Genomic DNA, 18,118 nt, shown 5'->3' with positions numbered 1-18,118 from the left:
GATTGATTAGCGAGAGAGAGCCTCCAAAGAACTTAATATAATAGATAATAATGCCACATAAGTCAGATCAAAGTCGCTGTTTTATCCTTTGAGCTTACTCTTTAATTAAAAGTTTCTAACCAACGCGACAATCCTTACGATTTTTTTTTTACTAGTTGTTGCTACTTTACTAGTTGTTACTAGCCGTCCTTTATTAGTATTTATAAAGTAAATTTTTAGAAAAGCATAAAATGTATTATTTTTACTTTTAGTTTAATTAGTTTGTGTAAGTGTTCAATGTTAACAAAACAAACTAATCAGTAAGACCACCTGCCAACGACAGTTATAAAAAAAACAGATATAGTTTAGGTGATTTAATAAATTGTGATTGTCGTTTTTTATAATCATATATCAAAATGAAGAACAAATATAGTCTTTGTTGGATTTCTTCCTAAATTGTTAGCTGTAATATACTGTGGATGCTCAAAATAACTATGCAGGTAAGTGAGGGACGTCAGCTAGCATTAAGTGACGTGGCCTTAATGCAGTATAATGTCGTGCTCGCTTCCTACCTGAGCTTTAATTTTGAATAGTTATCATTTAAACAGCACGGGCATGATGATATCGCCTGAATTTTTTTTTATCAGCCTTACAATTATTTTACCATCAACATACCTACTACAATAGAATATCCTCAAAAAAGTAGGGAGTCAAAATGTAATTAAATTGAAACAACACTTATTTTTCGTCGTTAAACTCTTGATAGAGTGGTCGTAATCCTCACTTTTTAGTGAGAGTGTTGGAAGTTATGGATAGTTTAATCGTGATTAATGAAAAATACGATCAGTTTACATTTAATCAAGCATATAGGGTATGCATTATTTACTGAAAAGGAACAGGTTTTGAGAAACGTCCTTGCGCCCGAGAGAGTCGTCAATAACTAACTAATGACCTTAAGGAAACAATATTTATTTTATAATAATTAGGCCTGTGCTTCTTTTCTCACGCATGGAAGTTGTTTTTGTAGGCATGACCGTAGTGCTTGAGAAATTCTAATAGAAAAACGCTGAGTTATGACTGCAATCCACTTCAAAGCCATTAGAGCCAAATGTTGAAGTGACAAAATAATAAAACAAGCTAATCTTACAAACTACTATTCAATTTTGTGCAGAGAATTCAACAGAGAGCTTTTGCAACCTCTCCTCCCTTTCGGCTGCGCCTCTGGTACTCATATTATGCAAGCTGTTGCAGCCTTGACCTGGTCAGTCCACCTTTTGGGAGATCTATCGTGCGACCTGACATCCTCTGCCCTGCCTTGCACCACCAGGCACTCGATGGAAAGATCACCACCCCGTGACAATTACATTAATATTTTAAAGAATCGAACCACCGCAACATTCGTAAAAAAAAAAAAAATTCTTAGAAGGGTGGACGAGCTCGCAACCCACCTGGTGTTAAGTGGTTACTGGAGCCCATAGACATTTACAACGTAAATGTCTATGGGTGGGTGGCCCATAGACATTTACAACGTAAATGTCTATGGGCCACCCACCTTGAGATATAAGTTCTAAGATCTCAGTATAGTTATAACGGCTGCCCTACCCTTCAAACCGAAACGTAATACTGCTTCACAGCAGAAATAGGCAGGGCGGTGGTACCTAACCGCGCGGACTCACAAGAGGTCCTACCACAAGTAAAAAATTAGTATATTATAATATATTATTAGTATTCAAATTCAAATTCTATCTATCTATCTCTTAGGTTTATGGCGTTTCCTTTTAGATTTCGCCAATGTCAAGTGTATATAATACTCTGCTTTCTATAGCGGGCTTCGTGAACGAGCAAGGTCACAGATATTCACTAAGAATTAAGTGAGTAGCTAAGAATGTTTGATGACAGGATCTCTGTTGATTTACCTAAAACAAATAAGACGCACACAATATATATACAGGGGTTAGTTCGATAAAAGACAGACAAACTACAGCTTAATGTTATTTTGGTTAATGAATGAACTAAGAATATAAACGAAAGGGGAGTTGACAAGGGAAAGAAGAGATTTGAGATCAATGAGGCGAGGAATATCAGGAGAAAGGAGATCATAGAGGGAGGAAGATAGACGAGGACAACTGAAAAACACGTGATTTGGAGAGCCTTCGTTAAGACCACATTCGCAAATAGAACTATCCCTGATATGAAGCTTAGTCAGGTGGACGGGGGTACACGTATGGCCTAGCCTTAATCTACAGATCGTACTTGTAACGCGTTTATGTAAATCTTTGAAGTTGCAGAACCAAGGTCGGGGAGGAATAAAGCCTTGAATATCAGCGTAGTGTTTACCTTTAGAAAAACTAGTCTTTTGCCAACAAGAATTCCAAGAAGAAAGCAATCGTTGTTTAGCTATTGGGAGTAAATCATTAGAATAAACTCTGTAATGATCCATACAGCCAGTTGTTGTGGCGTCTTTGGCACAAAGATCTGCAGTTTCATTACCTAAAATGCCACTGTGGCCAGGCAACCAAGCAAGGAAAACTTCAATGTCTTTAGAATGGCAGCTGAAAAGTAAATTTTGAATTTTTAGTATGTAAGGAAATTTAGATTTTGATTTAAATTGGTTAGCAACGATAGCCTGTAAACAACTCTTAGAATCAGTAAGAATAACAGATTTATTTAGTTTATGGGACTCAATGAATGATAGTGCTTCCAGAATAGCTATGGACTCACCAGAGAAGACTGAAGCTTGAGGGGGGCATTTAAAATTGAGAATCATATTGTATTTGGGAATCCAGACAGCGGAGCCAACACAACCCTGGTCTGACAACTTAGAAGCATCAGTGTAAATGATGAGCCAATCGGGCCAATGCTTGGCGATGTATCTATTTAACTGGGAATTTGCAGAATTACATTTTTTTTCTGTGCCGAGATCTAAAAGAACTTGAGGCTGAAAGATAAGAGCCTTAAAAGAGATGTCGAAAAGAGGAAATTTTTGATACTGAAATACAGGACAAGGAAGGCGGAGATAGCTGACAAAACTATTGAAAAGGCAGGGATAATCCTTGTGGTACCAATATTTATTAGAACAGATAAAATCAGAAAGGATATGGAGTTTAGAGATAAGAGGATGATAAGAAGATTGAATGACTTTAAAAAGGAACCGGTCAGATAAGTATTGTCTTCTAAGGAATAAGGGAGCATCGCCGCATTCTACCTGAAGAGCATTAATAGGTGACGATTTCATAGCTCCACAGATTAATCTCAGACATTTAGATTGAAGTTTGTCAAGGGAACTCATAGCAGATTTGTTACAAGGGTCAAGAAGGAAAGTGCCATAGTCTAAGTGACTACGTACTAAGGCGTTATACATAAGTTTTTGAGTATAGGGGTGACAGCCCCACCAGACACCAGATAAGGAACGCAGAATGTTAATATTTTTTTCACATTTTTTAACAATATGATTAATATGATGGACACCAGTTAATCTAGAATCTAATACAATACCAAGAAATTTCACATTGTCTACAACCGAAAAATTTTGTTGATCGTAAGATATTAAAACGTTAGGACAATATCTGGACCGAGAGAAAACAACCACTTTGCTTTTTAGGAATAGATAGGGACAGACCGTGGTCTGAGAGCCAGTCTTGGAGATAGCCTATACCTGAATTTAGGCGAGAAGAGGCCTCATCAATATTCTTAGAAGAAACGTAGAGTGCGAGATCATCAGTATATTGTAGAACTTGACAAAAGGAATTAACCGAAAGCTCTAAATCGTACGTATAAATACTGTAAAGTAACGGGCTGAGGACTGACCCTTGGGGGAGCCCCTTCCACAGCTGTCTGGGAGAGGAAGAATAATTTGGAGCACGAATATATACGAATCTAGGAGACAGGAGATTAAAAATTATGTTTACAATCTTCACAGGAATACTCAGCTGGAGCATTTTCTGCCTGAGCACTGGAAGAACAACATTGTCATACGCAGATGATATGTCCAGAAAAACACCTACTAAAGACTCATTTTTAGAGAAGGAAATACGAACGTCTGTTACAAATATGCTTAAACTATCCATAGTACTAAAACCTTTTCGGAATCCAAACTGAGATTTAGCTAATATGTTTCTATTTTCCACAATCCATTCCAAACGATTCTTGATTAAATGTTCCAATATCTTAGCCATTGTACAGGACAAAGCGATTGGCCGATAGCTAGAAGGGTCAGAGCTGGGCTTTCCAGGTTTTAAAATAGGGATGATAATCTGAGTCCTCCATTCGTCAGGTGGAGTTCCAGATAAAAAGATATTATTAAGAATGGAAAGGAGTACCCGTTTTACAGAGTTACTGCTTTTGGAAATAAAAGAGTATGGAATCCCGTCAATTCCTGGGGATGAATCAATTAAACCCTCTAAGACAGCTGAAAGTTCCTCCCAAGAAAAAGGAGACTCAAAATCATCAGTAGAGTTAGAGGAAAAAGCGGAGGGAAAGGTTTCTTCCAAGCAGGGTACAGAGGGAGGAGCTAACCTACAAGAAAAATGTTCAATCCAGTCAGAAGGATCGTTAGATGAGATGACAAGAGCAGGAACAGAGCAGCGATATTGTCTCATATTCTTCCAGACTTTAGAAGGGGGAGTAATAGGAGAAAGCTCCTCGCAAAAACGCAACCAACCAGATCTTTTCTTTTCTGATAAAAGCCTTACAGTCTTGGCTGCAATTCTCTGGTAAGAGATGAAATTTTCCGAACTCATCGCAACCGAATAAGCATTCTCTGCCTCTGATCTGCTCTGGCAAGCTTGAGTGCACTCCGAATCCCACCACGGAGGAGAAGGGATTTTACATCTAACAGTGTTTTTGAGAGGTATAGAATTAGCAGCAGAAGAAAGAAGAGCGTTTCTGAAAATTAGGTAAGAAGAAAGGACATTGACAGGGTTAATCAAAGGAATATTCATTATCTCTTGATCTAAATTAGATCTGTATTGAGACCAATCAGCTCTGTGAATATTAAATTTTAAGAGAGTTGGAAGGGAAGCAGTAGGAATAGAATGAAGGGAATCAGGAATTGACAGAATGATAGTAAAGTGATCACTACCGTGAGTGGAAGAAAGGACAGACCAGGAGAGGCTAGAAGCCAAGAAAGGAGAAGTTAAGGAAAGGTCCACAGCAGTCTTTGGATTTTGAGATGGAGGAACTCTGCGAGTAGGGGACCCGTCATTCAGTAAACACAAATCTAGTTCATCACAGAGATCAAGAAAAGGAAAAGAAATAGAATCACAGTAATAACAACCCCAAGATGTATGGTGAATATTAAAATCACCAAGGATAAGGATAGGTGGAGGAAGACTTGTAATAATAGTTTTTAATTCAGAGAGAATAGCTAAGTTAGGTTCAGGGATGTAGATGGAGAGGAAAGAAATATTATTAGCTCTAACAGCAACAGCAAAAATGCTATTACTGTGGGAAGGAAGGGAGATTTGTTTAAATATCACATTTCTGGATACTAAAATAGCAGAGCCAGCATAACCATCTGATCTATCGTCCCGGAGACATGAGAAACCCGGGATCCTAAAGTTGGATCCAGGCTTAAGCCATGTCTCCTGGACAGCAAAGATAGAAGGTTTGTATTTGTTAATAAGAGTGATGATATCATTCTTCTTGTGACGAATGCTGTGACAATTCCATTGTAGGAATTTGGGCATTTTTAATAATTTTATTAAGCTCAGTAAGTTTAGACATGACATTGTTCGGTAGTTCAAAGTCCCCAAAACGGGAAAATATATTCAAAATTGTAGACAGTAAGAGTTCCAGGAGATTGTCATTGGGAGATACATCATCTGAAGGATAGGCACTCCCGTTAGGGAGACTAGAAGGGGGAGTAATAACGATTGCTTGATGAGCTTGCCTATCATAACCTGGACTGGATGCCGGAGCTGGAGGGGATTTTTGAGTACAGTAAGTGCGACGGTACGAGACTGAATTGGATATGGCTTGGGTGTGTGGAGAAGATTGGGTTAGGGTTTGGGAAGATTGAGTGGGAAAAAGGGGGGGAGGCGTACGAGAAATGTCTGAAAAAGATCTTCTAACTTGTGGGAACCTGACTGCTGCTTCGTTGTATGAAATATTCTCTTGTGACATCACCAGATTGATAGATTTCTGTCTAGAATGTTCAGGGCAAGATGTATCTATGGCTTTATGGTTACCAGAGCAAAACAAACAGGTAGGTATCGGAGATAAACTATTACATTCAATGCCAGAGTGAGATTTCGCACAGATAAAACAACGCGCATTTGACCGGCATTGCGTAGCAACATGTCCAAACCTGCAGCAATTGTTACATTGAATAGTTGGTAAAATATAGGAGTGTTGTTTTCAATTGATTTTTTATTGAGACGTCGGGCTCTGATGACACGTCCAAAACCATCAGGAACTTCAATGGAAGAAACTAATTCTTCTAAAGTCCACTCTACGGGAACGCCTCTTACAATACCCATGCGAGTCACATTATAAGAAGGTATAACGGCATTGTATTTGGCTGCAGCAAGACCTGGGTGATCTAGGAAGGAATTTGCGGCAACAGCAGTTTTAAATTGGACCGAGACTCGGTTTCGGCCGATACGTTTAACACCGTCTTTAGCAAGGTCCTTGATATTGTTGTGATGTAAAAAGTGACCAAACTTAATTGGGCGAAGCGAAGCACTAGACGGAATCTCACAATCTTTGCTTACGTGGATTAAAAAAGGAGCAACATCCTGATCCAAATACCGTTTTCTGTTGCCCTCATACTCTGGTAGAGTGTACACAGACTGAACAGATCCGATAACTTGCGCGACTGTATTTTTTTTTTGAGGTAAAGAATAATCAGAATTTGGGGGAGTTTGTCTTTTTCTTGAAGGATGGACTAACTCCGTGTCCATTGGGATTGGAGAGTTAGATGGGTCAAGGATATAACCTCCCCCGGGATCGGGGGGGTCGACGCCGTTCATAATTACACTATTTACACTAAACTACTATATTATAATACTTACAAATAAGACAACACACTTATATAAACACAAAACTAATAATTAGCTAATCAACAGGGAATGGAACCCAATAAAACACCCGAGATTTATATAAATAACCAAAACACTTGCTTCAAACACTCAACCACAAAACCAAAAACAAATTCAACTTCAAAATAATTTATTTCAACTTAGATGTCAGTATGACACACTTGTTGAATGTCAAAATACAATTATCAATGTTAACTCTACCACCGGTTCCAAAAAAAGCCACAGTCCTGAGAAGAACCGGCGAAACAAACTCAGCGGGCTTTTTTTTTTGTTTTTTCTCAAATATTTTCTTTTTTTTAAATAAATAAAAATATTTACAATAAAGGAAAAAACAAGTCAAAAAATACAATATTTTTTTTTTAATAATAATGAAAAATGAAAAGGCCAGGAGCGAGCGCCTCATTCCCACGTAGTGCCATCTAGTAAATAATCCTTAACTTATAATATGCCTTGTTGCACAAACGTTCCATGACAATTTTCTTAAATCTATGAACAGGTAGTAATTGAACGTTTAGTGGAATCTTGTTGAAAAGTTGTACACCCAGCCCCCTAAAAGAGTTGCTTATTTTCTTAATTCGAGCCGTCGGCAACGCAAGCCTATGTTTGTTCCTAGTGTTCACATTGTGCAAATCGCAGACTCTGGGGAATTCTTCAATGTTTTTACGCACGTACAATAAATTTTCAAAAATGTATTGAGACGCTAAAGTTAGAATTTTGATTTCCTTAAACTTGTCCCTCAAGGAATCCCTCGGGTGCATATTATAAATAGCCCGAATATCCCTCTTCTGCAGGATGAAAATCGTTTCGACATCGGCAGCATTGCCCCATAGCAAAATGCCATAGGACATAACACTATGAAAATAACTAAAATAAACCAGGCGTGCCGTATCTTCATTAGTATACGTTCGTTTTTTTTTTTACCGCAAACGCTGCAGAACTAAGTCTACTCGCTAACTTGCATATATGAAGACCCCACTGCAGCTTGGAATCAACTGTTATACCAAGAAAAACTGTCGAATCCACAAGCTCCAGTGTCTCTCCACTTACAGTAATATTAGTGTCTACTTGTCTAACATTAGGTGTGGTAAATTTTATACATTTTGTTTTTTTGTTATTTAATTAGAGATTATTAACACTAAACCAATGTAACACGCGCGAGATAGCATTATTCACATCGTCATAATCTTCCAAATGTCGTTTAATTTTAAACAATAATGATGTATCGTCAGCGAATAATACGACCTCGTGACGGGTTTCAATAAACTTTGGTAAATCATTGATATATACAAGAAATAGGAAGGGACCCAATATGGAACCCTGAGGAACACCCATATTAAGTAAGATCTCGTTCCTTTAACTTCTACCTTTTGGATTCTTCCGGATCTTTGGATTAAAATACGTTTATCATTGTGTTATTTGTGAACAAATTATACGGGATTATAATTGTTTTGTGTTATTTTCTCAAATCGTAATCTCGTATCTACATAGTATACCTACGAAATATTATTAAGTGGTAAAACTAATGTCGTTCAAGTTATGCGAAACCGCGTGTTGTGCGACCCCGTTCTTGTTTATTATGTTATTCAGTACGGCTATTATAATTCCCCGCTTCATGTTCCTTTTCATTTATAACTTCGAGAACTCCAGCTCTATTTATGGTATCAATAACAACGGACATTGAACACATTTGTAAATCAACGATACAAAATCATGGTAACATTTTATTTTATGCTGCTTCCAAAAGCAACAAATAAATATAAAAAATCCAATGAAACTCGGTAAAGTTAAATTTAAAATGTTGTCTGAATTACGCCACGAAATCTACGAAATATTCAAAATAGTAATTGACAACAACTCACTCGCATCTTGTTAAATCACTAGACAGTAGACCAGTGATTCTCAACCACTGTTCCGCGGCACTTTTGCGTGCCGCCAAATTTCAAAAGTGTGCCGCCAAATTTTGCGAATATATAATACTGTTAATATTATTAAATTATATAATTTTAAAAGAAAAATGTTTTAAACATGAATATAAATATAAATAAATAGTTTATTTCGTATATTAAAATTTTTTGATAAACTATTTATGCAGTGTGTTGTAGTAAGTAAATAATTTTTATCTTTTTCTTGTGTGCCACCAAATTTTGAAATCGTTAAATATGTGCCGCAACAAAAAAAGGTTGAGAATCACTGCAGTAGACTGTAGACAGTATGAAACATTAAACATAGATTATACACTATACACTAATGTATGAAATGAGAGGTCAAGTGAGGCGGTGTTGTGTGTTCGTACGTTTTCAATAAATAGTAAATCATACGAAACGACAATTTAATATTCGACTTCGCAAAACGGTTCGGAAAATTAAGCTTTAGTGACAACATGACACGTGTATAAATGTACCTATTGTAAGGTTTGTTGTAAAATAATTAAAATAAAATTGGTCATGTTAAAGTTAAGGCAATTTTTGTATTGCCAAATAGCAACACTGTTGGTGGTAGCAATGCCAGTGGTGGGGTTGTGAGATAATAAAAAAGGCGGTAGTCTGAGAAACGAAAGGAGAAATCAGTGTATTCGGTAGTGAGCAGATGTCTAAAGATTGTAAAAGTGGAGTTTCAAATAAAGCAATACAGAATTAAGTAAACTACTGCAATCTGTGTATTATTTCCTGACTGTTGGAAGTGGAGTCTTACATCTCAGAAGTGCGGTCGCCTCACGTAAGTACATTTTTGAGTTTCTTGTTAATTTGACGTAATTATTTGATTCGAAAAAAAAAAATGAATTAGAACCGCGCTGAGTACGGAGGTAGCTTCAAAGCTTAGCACGGGATAGCATCTTCTGCTGTATCTAGCCACTATTTTAATTCAGAATAACTGAGAACTAAAATGTATCTAATGTTATGGTTATGTCACGTGTTTCAATTTAACTTAACGTTCAAATGTTTGTTGAGCTTCAACCACGAATTTAATAACTGGTTACGAACTTTATATAGTTATCATTCCACTAATTTTTGCTCGCTGTTCCACTCGCATGGTGGATCCGTCGATAAAACGCTGCCTATGCTTTTCATTGATATTTTCGTTTGGGGTAGGTGAAATAATTTTGATATGGGTGCGATGACTAAGAATTTATAGACAAACAATTGATCTCTCATATTATATTATTATAGGTTCAATTCACGTTCAATTTAGAATAACATTTTGCAACGTCTGCAAGTTCCAGAACATGAATAGAGAAGGCACACATCATTTGATGACACCCTCGCGCAGCCGTAAAGGAAACCGAGGCGAAGCGGGTCCCAACCGATCTCGTACTCGCAGCCGTAGCTCTCGCACGTGCAGCCGGGCCCGGGAGCTGGAACTGTACCAAGAACGTATCCAGCGACTAGAACAGGAACTGCAGCAAGAGCGGGAGATGGTACGGCGACGCGAGAGAAGTACACGGCGCCCTTCAGCCGAGAGGCCACGTGCGACCTCTCTTCGTGCAGCTACAGAGGTGCGCCGGAGTGACGATGCGCGGCATGCAAAAGTCAACCATGAACGTCGTGCCACACATATCAGGTCACGTAGTCCTTCCTTTTCTACTAATGATGTTGTCAAAATAATACAGTCTATTAAGCACGGTCCCGAATCTCAACCGTTACCGCAGAACACACCGATGATTAATAAAAATATAGATCACAAGAATATTCTTCCAAATTTTGACCCTTCTGTTAAAAATCAGCGAATAGACGTGTGGCTGAAAAAGGTTAATGAATGCGCGTCGGTTTATGGTTGGGACGATAGGACCACTATACACTTTTCACTACAAAAACTTCAAGGATTGGCCAAGTTGTGGTTCGAGAGTCTAGATACGATCTTGTATACGTGGCAAGAATGGCAAGATAAATTAATAAACGCGTTTCCTCACGAACTAAATTATGGCCAGTGCTTAGAAGACATGTTGAGACGAAAAAGCAAGCTTAATGAACCTATAGAGCAATACTATTATGAAAAACTGTCTCTGTTAAACCTATGTGGTATTTCTGGTAAGCGCGCTGTCGACTGCATAATTCACGGAATTAGTGACAGGACTATGAAGTCTAGTGCCTTAGCTTTGCGCTGTTCTCTTCCAGAAAATCTTTTACAGTTTTTAATGAGTTGGGACACAGATCAATTGATTAATGATCAATCGCATTTGAGAAATAAAAATGCCTCGGACACTGAATCAAATTCTAAAAAGAATTCCGGTCAAGGTATTTATTGTTTTAACTGCAAACAGCAGGGGCATCCGTATTTACAGTGCCCAAAGCCGCTAGATAAATGTAACAAATGTGGTAAGATAGGACATAAAACGGAAACCTGTTTTAATCAGGAAGAGGGTTCCTCAATCGGTTTGGTGGTCTCTAAAAATAACTAGCTCTAGTGCAAAATTAACCGAAAACTTATCTTAACGACATTTTCTTCGAGTCGTATCACACATAAAATAGAGAACATTCAAGACAATATTCCCCATGAAAGGCTCTGGTTATAAGTTAATATAGTCCTCGGAGAGTATACCTTTTCATCTCGAAATTTGATGACGTACGTGCTAGTGTTCTGTAGGCTAGGTGACAATCTGATGTAATTCTTCGTTAATCAATCAAACATTACAGAACAATCGTATATCATTATTATGAAAAATTCAACTACTTTACGGTTTTTAAGCATGAATTCTGAACTGTCCCACTCAGATTTATATAAGGAATATGATAAATCCCTTGAGAGAAAATATGTAGCAAGTCTTGAGCAGCTGACATAGTTAAGATCTTAAGTAGATTATCTAAAGAATATTTTGAGTTATCTAATTATAAATCAGGTTCGTTCAGTCAGTCAGTCCGTCTCCCTGGGTTTGAGGGAATGGGAATGAAGCATAAAATGCTATATTCGATTTAATAAAGCCCTGGATACATGTCGCGTCACTTAAACTTGGTGGATCAGTGGGAAGTAAATCTTTACTACTGACCGTGAATAATTCTAAGTGTTTAATAATTTTTGTCAATTACATTATTTAATGTCAATTATGTAATATTTTTGTCAATTAATTTGTCAATTTAATAACAATAAATGGATGATTAAATGATACACATATATAACTGAATTGATGAAGCACTTACGCTACCGAATTATTCTTTCTTTGTTTACAGGTCAGGAGCGAGAATTGATCGGTTCGCACCTCGACCAGAAAGTGATTGAGAATTGATTGGTTCAAGGCAAGACAGAAAATACTATAGCTGAGAATTGATGTTCAGGGCGAGACAGGAAATACTACAGCTGAGAATTGATTGGTTCAGCTTGTGTATTTCATAAACTCCTTGAGAATTGATTGGTTCAAGGCGAGACAGGAAATACTACAGCTGAGAATTGATTGGTTCAGCTTGTGTATTTCATAAAGTCCTTGAGAATTGATTGGTTCAAGGCACACATTAACTGAGAATTGACTTGTCATGGCAGTTTCATAACTGAGAATTGACTTGGCATGGCAGTTTCATAATTGAGAATTGACTTGTCATGGCAGTTTCATAACTGAGAATTGACTTGTCATGGCAGTTTCATAATTGAGAATTGACTTGTCATGGCAGTTTCATAACTGAGAATTGACTTGTCATGGCAGTTTCATAATTGAGAATTGACTTGTCATGGCATTTTCATAACTGAGAATTGACTTGTCATGGCAGTTTCATAACTGAGAATTGACTTGTCATGGCAGTTTCATAATTGAGAATTGACTTGTCATGGCAGTTTCATAACTGAGAATTGACTTGTCATGGCAGTTTCATAATTGAGAATTGACTTGTCATGGCATTTTCATAACTGAGAATTGACTTGTCATGGCAGTTTCATAATTGAGAATTGACTTGTCATGGCAGTTTCATAACTGAGAATTGACTTGTCATGGCAGTTTCATAATTGAGAATTGACTTGTCATGGCATTTTCATAACTGAGAATTGACTTGTCATGGCAGTTTCATAACTGAGAATTGACTTGTCATGGCAGTTTCATAATTGAGAATTGACTTGTCATGGCATTTTCATAACTGAGAATTGACTTGTCATGGCAGTTTCATAACTGAGAATTGACTTGTCATGGCATTTTCATAATTGAGAATTGACTTGTCATGGCAGTTTCATAACTGAGAATTGACTTGTCATGGCAGTTTCATAATTGAGAATTGACTTGTCATGGCATTTTCATAACTGAGAATTGACTTGTCATGGCAGTTTCATAACTGAGAATTGACTTGTCATGGCAGTTTCATAATTGAGAATTGACTTGTCATGGCATTTTCATAACTGAGAATTGACTTGTCATGGCAGTTTCATAACTGAGAATTGACTTGTCATGGCAGTTTCATAATTGAGAATTGACTTGTCATGGCATTTTCATAACTGAGAATTGACTTGTCATGGCAGTTTCATAACTGAGAATTGACTTGTCATGGCAGTTTCATAATTGAGAATTGACTTGTCATGGCATTTTCATAACTGAGAATTGACTTGTCATGGCAGTTTCATAACTGAGAATTGACTTGTCATGGCAGTTTCATAATTGAGAATTGACTTGTCATGGCATTTTCATAACTGAGAATTGACTTGTCATGGCAGTTTCATAATTGAGAATTGACTTGTCATGGCATTTTCATAATTGAGAATTGACTTGTCATGGCAGTTTCATAACTGAGAATTGACTTGTCATGGCAGTTTCATAATTGAGAATTGACTTGTCATGGCATTTTCATAACTGAGAATTGACTTGTCATGGCAGTTTCATAACTGAGAATTGACTTGTCATGGCAGTTTCATAACTGAGAATTGACTTGTCATGGCAGTTTCATAATTGAGAATTGACTTGTCATGGCAGTTTCATAACTGAGAATTGACTTGTCATGGCAGTTTCATAATTGAGAATTGACTTGTCATGGCATTTTCATAACTGAGAATTGACTTGTCATGGCAGTTTCATAATTGAGAATTGACTTGTCATGGCAGTTTCATAATTGAGAATTGACTTGTCATGGCATTTTCATAACTGAGAATTGACTTGTCATGGCAGTTTCATAATTGAGAATTGACTTGTCATGGCAGTTTCATAACTGAGAATTGACTTGTCATGGCAGTTTCATAATTGAGAATTGACTTGTCATGGCATTTTCATAACTGAGAATTGACTTGTCATGGCAGTTTCATAATTGAGAATTGACTTGTCATGGCAGTTTCATAATTGAGAATTGACTTGTCACGGCAGTAACACAACTAAAAATTGGCTTGTTATGGCAGTTTACAACTGAGAATTTACTGTCTGTTTCGAAGAAATTTTGATATGTATAACTTTTAAGGAGTATTTTGTTTCACTTAAATGAAAAAATGTTAACTAATTGATCCCTAATCTCAAGTGCCTCTTTTTTTTTGTAATTTACTGTTAACGCTGTTACGCTGACGACTAATATTGGCCTAATGTAAGGTTACCACCTGGGTCATGTATGGGGACATACATGGTGTCAGGACGGTCGAATGTAAGGTTTGTTGTAAAATAATTAAAATAAAATTGGTCATGTTAAAGTTAAGGCAATTTTTGTATTGCCAAATAGCAACACTGTTGGTGGTAGCAATGCCAGTGGTGGGGTTGTGAGATAATAAAAAAGGCGGTAGTCTGAGAAACGAAAGGAGAAATCAGTGTATTCGGTAGTGAGCAGATGTCTAAAGATTGTAAAAGTGGAGTTTCAAATAAAGCAATACAGAATTAAGTAAACTACTGCAATCTGTGTATTATTTCCTGACTGTTGGAAGTGGAGTCTTACACTATAAATGTCGCGTGGGAAAGCGCGACGTAACGAGATTTTTCACAAAATTTGATTCCCCGCAATTTTGCGCACGGAATAGATTTTTTTTCTGGAAAACCTTGCTGAGATTTAAATACGACCTCATATGTTTGCATTAATTTTAACTTTAGACTTTGAAGAAATTGTAGATTTTAATCATTGTTGGGCATTATGTCTTAAATTATACGTTTTTCGAAATTGAATACGGATCATTGTACCAATTTTAATGTCTTAAATTGTAGTGTCGTAAATGTAGTGTCGTATTAAAAAATAAGTACTATATTTTTATAAATACGTTTAGATGCTTTTTCAAACAAATTCTAAAAATTAAGCGCTTTTAAGACTGAAAACTAAATTAATATGTTTTACCAGAATACGAATTAATTTACCCCTTTCGGTTAAAGCTAGGTAGGCATGCAGATAAGTGTCAAAAATATTTAGGTAACTTATAATTAGTATTAATTTCGGTTTATTTATTACTTGTTATAAAATAAAAATATTAAATGTATAGGCAACTTCACGGCCCACCTGATGTTACGTGCTTACCGGAGTCCATAGACATTAAAAACATATTATAAATGCCGCCACTAACCGTCAAACATGGGTTCTAAGTCTCAGTAATTTTATGGAATGACGGCTGCCTCACCCTTCATACCGAAACACATTACTGCCTCACGTCAGAAGCCGGTAGAGTGGTGGTGCTTACCCATGCGGGCTCACGAGACTATTTACCATCAGTTAAAAATCTATCATATAAATATATATATGTATATATCCAATAAAGGACGACGTTTACTTGATAAAGCATTCCCGAAGCTATAATTTATGTCCCGGCAGGTATTATTTTGCATGAAGGTTCACCGCATCTCATACAGGTATGATTGAGAGCGATCGCGCGTGAAATACCATCACGACATATTTTTATTAAAGTACCTGCGAGAAAATCTTACATATTACAGATAAAGGTTGAGGGTGTCGGCATAGATGAATGAATGTTAGTATTTTCTTCGGTTTTAACAATTCGTGGACATAATTTTAACCACTTTTACTGTTTTTGTATTTATTTCCTTTTATGTATTTATTAATTAACACGAGATCGAAACCGTAAGATTAGTTTTAATTTTGAGTCAATTATGTTCGAGCTGAAACTCGATTTGAGAATAATATACATGTCTTTTACATTAATATATTAGAATGTCCACAATAAATTTAGATGAGTCTGGTTTCTAAAGAATTATTGTTTTAAGAGCAATCTTGTCGCGAAAACTATTATTGTAACTAAAACTTAGACAGTACAAACATTGCAGCTGTCCAATTATGTTCAAATAGTTTTCGATTCAACTGTAGGCTGCAGACTCGTAGTCTTCTTGGTTCGAAGCTTAAAGTGTTACTCCCGAGCCTTCAACAATGAAATATTCATTTAACTCAGAAATAACTACTGCAGATGCGAAAGATACCTATCGATGTCAGGATCGGATAGTTATTTTTATAAACTTTAGTAAGAGAGCTTTGGGGCTTTGGGTTTTGTAGGTCGTGGCTTAGCTGTGCCTCTGGAATCGTTGATGTCTATAAGCAACGGTGTGAGTACTTACTGTTAAGTAGGCCGTGTGCTAGTCAACCTAAAAGAGCAATTAAAAAAAGAATACTCGCTTAGTACTTGTGAATACCATTCGTTTGTGAAAATCTACCAGATACCAGAAAGTGTTATGTATTTATTTCATTTACTCTAGCCGACTTAACCTAATAGCTGTATATGGCTGTAATAAAGAAATTAAAAAAAAAAAACTTTCTTATGTTTTCATGAATCCTTAACATGATGAGAGTTTGATTTCTTGTTTCAGTTACATAATGTTCGGATGTTTCAAAATGTATAACATTAAATTGTTTTTCATCAAACGTTTTTTTGTTTATTGTAATAAATTCATCTTCTCCCCCAAAGGCTTTATGACGGTCAGCTGCTTTCGTAAATGATTTCATGCTTTACATTTTTTGAAGGTTTGGGCGGAATTATTGTCTGCCACTGATTAAAATGCATGGTCGACAATAGACGGTATTGTGCCAGATCAAACAATCCTCTCTTTGTGTTTATAACTCAAACGATACCAGACAAGACCTTTCATTAATGATTTCTTTTGTATTTAAGGATTTCGTAAGTTAAGTTAGAAACTAATTAAATTATGAACGAAATGTAGATTATTTGTAGTTTCCGTAGCATACGCCTTAGCCGATGGTAAGTAGTAGCAGTCGCCCGTGGACATCAAGCCAGCTGCTGCCTGCTGCTATTTGCTATTGCCTAGATGTCACAAATGAATAATACTTCATTATGTTATATTTATTACTAGGAAAAAAATACTAATATGAATCCTACAATTTCTTTTCCAGTTTTTGTCTCTGGTACCATCTTGTTACTTTTAGTTTTTAGTGATGCTTATTTATTCGTCGTTATCAAACCAACATGTTTAAATACTTTTTGGATATTCCTACATTTTGACTGCTATAATTCGCTTAGTAACGTAGTTGAAATAATTTAATCGCCAAAGTAGTCATAATTGTCAATAATGTTGATGTCTCCAAAAATATTAAAAACATTTTGTAATCGTTACGTGTTGTGATGTTAATATATTTGAAAAAGAGCAAGCCCTGAGTTTCTTATCGATTTTTCTCAGAGGTGAAATTGCATCCCGTCTTCTTGGTTCGTATCATGAGAAAAAAAGCTTCTCTGAAGACTTACCTAATAAAAAAATGTATGTAAGTTTTTATTTCTAACTATGATAGATTTTTAACATTAGGTACCTACAATAAGTCATCAATCATGTGACGTCACATTTATTGATATTATTATATATTTAATTAGTGACTTAATTAAAATTAATTAATAAATTAATTAAATTATAAAAAAAAATCCTTCACCAAACCCAAGCACGTTTTATTCAATTTTCCATCGGTGATCAGTGTTTTAGTGTTTACTTCTGATGCTTTGGTAATAAGATAAGCATTACACTCAAAAGGCATGTTACGAGTCTTTCATATGCTGTACTTAAAAAACTACATATATACCGCCTATACCGGCTAGGTTATGTTTGTAGCAAACTGATTAACAATACCGTCAGCGCATCGAGTACATATTAGAACAGTTGGACATTTAAATTCCAACATGAAACTAAAGGCCTGTACCTAATAGTATTAACGTTTAGTTTTAATTTCTCGCCAGCTCTTAGCGAGTTGCCGTTGGAGGGCCGTCTGAGAACGTCTGCAGTGCGCTAA

General features: G+C 36.4%; 2 protein-coding genes across 3 annotated transcripts; one reads left to right on the top strand and one right to left on the bottom strand.

The window, feature by feature from the left end:
* Positions 1–1,715: 1,715 nt before the first annotated feature.
* On the bottom strand, positions 1,716–3,407 carry LOC149503146 (uncharacterized). Its single transcript, XM_089727072.1, has 2 exons — positions 2,233–3,407; positions 1,716–1,895 (listed from the first exon to the last, which is right to left on the bottom strand). Exons 1-2 carry the CDS (start codon positions 3,338–3,340, stop codon positions 1,840–1,842), a joined length of 1,164 nt encoding a protein of 387 aa, XP_089583198.1. The 5' UTR covers positions 3,341–3,407; the 3' UTR covers positions 1,716–1,839.
* Positions 3,408–9,420: 6,013 nt separating this feature from the next.
* Positions 9,421–14,793, top strand: LOC149503145 (uncharacterized). 2 transcript variants are annotated; one of them, XM_089727071.1, is made up of 2 exons: positions 9,421–9,734; positions 10,240–14,793. In XM_089727071.1, the coding sequence occupies exon 2, from the start codon at positions 10,243–10,245 to the stop codon at positions 11,413–11,415; it is 1,173 nt and encodes a 390-aa protein (XP_089583197.1). In that variant the 5' UTR covers positions 9,421–9,734; positions 10,240–10,242; the 3' UTR covers positions 11,416–14,793. The 2 variants fall into 2 exon arrangements, with proteins under 2 accessions (XP_089583197.1, XP_089583196.1); XM_089727070.1 differs by having other exon boundaries at positions 10,234–14,793.
* The last annotated feature ends 3,325 nt before the right edge of the window (positions 14,794–18,118 follow it).

Source organism: Bombyx mandarina, chromosome 04, assembly GCF_030267445.1.
Source record: "Bombyx mandarina strain Sakado chromosome 04, ASM3026744v2".
Lineage (NCBI taxonomy): Eukaryota > Metazoa > Arthropoda > Insecta > Lepidoptera > Bombycidae > Bombyx > Bombyx mandarina.
Note: the sequence above shows the minus strand (reverse complement) of the source record. Positions and strands in the feature narration are given on the sequence as shown.

What these genes read in the sequence shown, in the direction of transcription:
- LOC149503146 (XM_089727072.1), bottom strand. Translation starts at nt 3,340, where the DNA reads ATGTATAACGCCTTAGTACGTAGTCACTTAGACTATGGCACTTTCCTT. An exon ending in TTTACATAAACGCGTTACAA is followed by an intron (nt 1,896 to 2,232) that starts GTACGATCTGTA and finishes TATTTGTTTTAG; the next exon opens with GTAAATCAACAGAGATCCTG.
- LOC149503145 (XM_089727071.1), top strand. Translation starts at nt 10,243, where the DNA reads ATGAATAGAGAAGGCACACATCATTTGATGACACCCTCGCGCAGCCGT.